Source organism: Cicer arietinum, chromosome 4 (genome assembly GCF_000331145.2).
Source record: "Cicer arietinum cultivar CDC Frontier isolate Library 1 chromosome 4, Cicar.CDCFrontier_v2.0, whole genome shotgun sequence".
NCBI lineage: Eukaryota > Viridiplantae > Streptophyta > Magnoliopsida > Fabales > Fabaceae > Cicer > Cicer arietinum.
This window is the reverse complement of record NC_021163.2, coordinates 55,536,080-55,540,315: the sequence shown is the minus strand read 5'-3', so window position 1 is coordinate 55,540,315 and position 4,236 is coordinate 55,536,080. Positions and strand designations below refer to the sequence as shown.

Sequence of the window (4,236 nt, the reverse complement as noted above, 5' to 3'; positions counted from 1 at the left end):
AGTCGAGTATAATCGAAGAAGCGAGTGGTGTAGATACTTTAATTTGCTGATCAAGATTAGCTGCAACAAGTGCAGAATGAATGAACTGTAGAGCAGAAACAAGAACAGGAGCTACATTTGGGAGTGAAGTTAAGACTTCGGAACCGACTGCTATGGCAGTAATGTTGGTAGAAGGGACATGAGCTATGACATTGCGAGTAACCCAATTCGCAGCGGTTGCGTTGGACTGACCGATTCCGAGTAGCTCATCGTTAGGAACAGAAACAATTACTTGGATTCCTGTCTTGGCTAGTGCAAGAAGCATGGATCTGTCAGCGTCGTAGAGTCTCACATGTTGGATGCTTTGAGCCTTAAGAAGGGATACTGTTTCTGTTGGACTTGGCATGTTTGTTACATCTGTGCCAATGTTGACACCAATATAAGCATCTGCAGACAAAAAAAGCAACAAGAAATTTCAGTGATTAAATCATCCATGAAAATATGATGCTGATGAATAAAGCTGTGAATAACAATGTGTTAATCTTGGATAGCAGAAAATAGAATTTTGTTTAAATTCCACTACGCTACAGCGCTGTAGCCGTTATTTGACAAAATTTTGTACTAAATTGCGTATCGCAACTAAATCCATATGTGGACATCATTACATTAGTAGTTTAAAATCTCGAATGTATTTCCACATATAGACTTTGTATTAAATCTTGAGAGTTGGTTTTAGAGAGTTTTGGAGGGTTAAGTCTATCTAAGGACATATACTCAAGATTTTAAAAAATTGAATGAATGACATGATAAATGATCATGTAATATTTCAATCACCCTTTTACTTGATTTTTAGAAATATTTTAAAATTACTATAATTAAGAAATGAAAAATAAGTTATCTCCTTTGTAAAAAAAAATTAAATGAACGACATGATAGATGATCATATAATGACCTATGAAGCACTATGAAGTACAAATAATAACATAGGCATTAGACACGACACTGATCTTGATACGTCGATACCGATAATAATTTGAGAAAATAAAATAATTGAATATAATCTCATTAATATATGTCGGTGTTGGACATCAGGACACGTCTTCAATCAGAAACGTCAAGATATGATGACAAAAATCAAAATTAGTTTATCTATCATCCCATATGCATTCCTTGATTTGGATCCAATGTAGTCACATAGCATTCAGGCAATTCATGAACGTCCAATCTTGATCAGATGATCCAAAAAAGTATATTATGATTTTTTTTCTCTAAAAACTAAAATTATCAATTTTGAACTTTACTATCCGATCTCAATCGAATGGTCACGGATATATGAAACTCCATCCCCATTCCGTGTGCATTATTTTGGGACATGGATTTAGCTATAGAAATGTTACACCCTCAATTTTTCGTGAGTTATACATGGAAGCAAGGTCACAGTGGTACAAACTCACTTGATTGAGACAAACCCAATTGATTTTATTTCTCATCATTAGCATTCTCAATAAGGGTATTTTAGTCCAATCATATTTTTTATAAAAATAAAAAATGAAGTTAAGTGCAAATTGCAAAAGAATGAGCTGGCAACCAACCACTACCTAAAAATCCAACTAAAAAATTGGTAGGACAGATCAAAGATTCTAAACAACATAAAAGAAACTATTTTATTACAATAACCATATGTCTAGCCAAGGAATTAAAAAATAAAATATTTTTATTATTATTTCATATCTTTCTGTTTCAGCATTTTCATGCTCTTTTAGAAAAGGTTGTGCTTTTAGACAGTTACCCTCAAAATCCTATTCCTCATTTCTCAACTTCTAATGCAATCAAATAATTTTATCTTTCTCACTATACATAAATATATTTTTGTTAATGCTGAAATGAGCATAGAAATAACAGAAAGGAAACAAAGAAATAAGAGAAAAATAAGAATAAAAAGTTTACCTCCATGAGTAGAGAGAGAGATTGAAAGCAGATAAAAAAGAAGCATCACAGCCATTGAAGTTTCTTCCCTTGGAAAAAATGCACTGTACAGAAAGAGGAGTGTGCCTAGTTTCACTACTAAGAACAGAAAAACATAGTATAGGAGCTAAAAATTTGGAGGGAGGGGAAAACAAAACTAAAAGGAAATAAAGTTTGCACCTTTTGAGAGAGAGAGAGAGTTGTGAAATGAAAGAGGAGAAGCTTTTAGTCTTTTTTGTGGTCAAAACACAAAAGGGTGTGATTTTTAAAATTAGTATTTTTTATTTTATAGGTAAATTCTCCTAATAAATTATTCACATTTAAAAAGTTCTCTAAATTTTAAAGACAATAATTTAATCAATATTAATTAATAAATTAAATTTTAAAAAATATGTATTTTTTATTAAAATGACTTTCATTGAGTTATTATTACAAATAAAAAGATGAAAAGTACTATTGCTAAATTTTTATTTAAAGTGAACACTTACAAAAATTATTTACCCGTACATTTATCTATTTTGTATGTTAATTAAATTCTTGTGTATTTATATAGTATATTTATAGACTATGAAAATAATTCCCTCATGTTAAAAGTAAATGGTTGAAATGTAAACATGATTCTTTGGTGTTTTTTTTAAAACGTGAGTGATCCATTGTCATAGACCATAGATATGAATGTGTGTGTCAGGAATCCAATACAAGTCTGAGATTGATAACAGAGTCTATATAATTCATTCAAGGACAACATTTTCAGGCTTTACTATATAAATGTTTGATTCACTGTTTGTGTTTGTAAATGCACTAATTTAAATAAATGAATGAATATTACACCTTAATTTAATATTAAACTTATTTTAATTGAATTAATGAAATTAAGAAAATTAGTTAATTTAATTTATTAATGATTCTGTTGTAACAAAGTCAGTAGTATTATTATTTCATTTTATTGGTCCTACTGTTGTATTGGTACATGGTACAATCGAGGAGAGATGCTGATTGGTGTGACAGGACATACCAGAAAACCACTTCCTTCTAGGATCTTTTAAAGTTAACACTTAATTTTAATTTTAAAAAAAATAATAATATCAACCATTTTTATATAAATAAATTGTTGATATTATAATATGTATAAGTACCTTGAATTATGAGTGAATTAAGGATTATAATATTAATTATAAATTTATTGATTTTAATAATTTTTTATTTTAAATAAACTAAAATTTTAATTTATATCTCTAGACATAATTTGTATTTTAGAAAAAGGGATTCTCTGCAAAGAGTTTCTTTAAAATTAATTTTATGTATGTGTAATTTATACCATTTAATTTTAAATCAATGGTTGAATTGTCTATTATGTGTAAAAATAGATGTTACATCCGTATTCACAATGGATAATTTTGAATAATAAGAATAGTTCCTATATAGATGCTTTTGCTGTAGGGAAATATAAAATTAACTATGCTTTTTAATTTGTATGAAATAATTAAAATGATATATAATTTTAAGACTTAAAGTATTAACACGAGGATTTTTGTTAGATATACGAAAATTATGTAATTATAATTTGTTAAAAGTTCCAAAGAGTGAAATTTCAATATTCTTAAAGAAATGATCCTTCAAATTAGACTTCATGTCATTTGTATTTTGAATGTGAGAATGTTGAAAAACAAATGAATGTTTTTAATCGCAATAATAAGTTTCAACGTGAGATTTAAATTAAACTAGAAAGTCGTATTACAATAACAAGGTGAACAATATCTACATTCTTGCCAACTTGGTATACTTAATCCAATTTTATTAAAAGAGTAAGAGCTAGGGCATACTTGGTAAGAATTAAAGCAAATAGTTAAAAAGAGAAACATATTTTTTTGTAGTTTCTCTTAAAAATTGTTTTTAGATACAAATTTAAAGAAAATTATAATATAATAATTATATTTTACCATATATTAGAGAAATATTTGTCACTTACCAATTAGTTATAAGATTTAGGTTAAATAGCATTGGTTATTTATCTTCTTTTTTTTTTTTCCCAATTTGATAATTTATTTTAATTTTAAGTGACAATTTGATCTTCTATGTTTTAAAATGTCAATAATTTTATCATTTTTTTTTATAAAAATTCATTAAAATTTTTAAACAAAATCCATAAAGTTAATCATCATCTTCAATATAATGCAAATTTCATTAAACTCATAATTTAAATCTTTAAATAAACTCATATTCTCATTCTTTATTTGATGAATTTGATATTGTTGGAGATTAAATTATGAGTTTATTTGAATAATTTGAGTT

The 4,236-nt window shown here is 27.2% G+C and overlaps 1 protein-coding gene across 1 annotated transcript in view; it reads right to left on the bottom strand.

Moving 5' to 3' along the window:
- The window catches only part of LOC101491566 (glucan endo-1,3-beta-glucosidase 3-like), a 4,586-nt gene extending 2,406 nt beyond the window's left edge, over window positions 1–2,180 (bottom strand). Inside the window, exons 1-2 of the mRNA XM_073367851.1 lie at window positions 1,927–2,180; window positions 2–426 (exon numbers count right to left, since the gene is read on the bottom strand). Coding sequence (XP_073223952.1) covers window positions 2–426; window positions 1,927–1,981 — 480 coding nt within the window. The 5' untranslated portion in view covers window positions 1,982–2,180. The remainder of the gene's footprint in view (window position 1; window positions 427–1,926) is intronic.
- Between the last annotated feature and the right edge of the window lie 2,056 nt (window positions 2,181–4,236).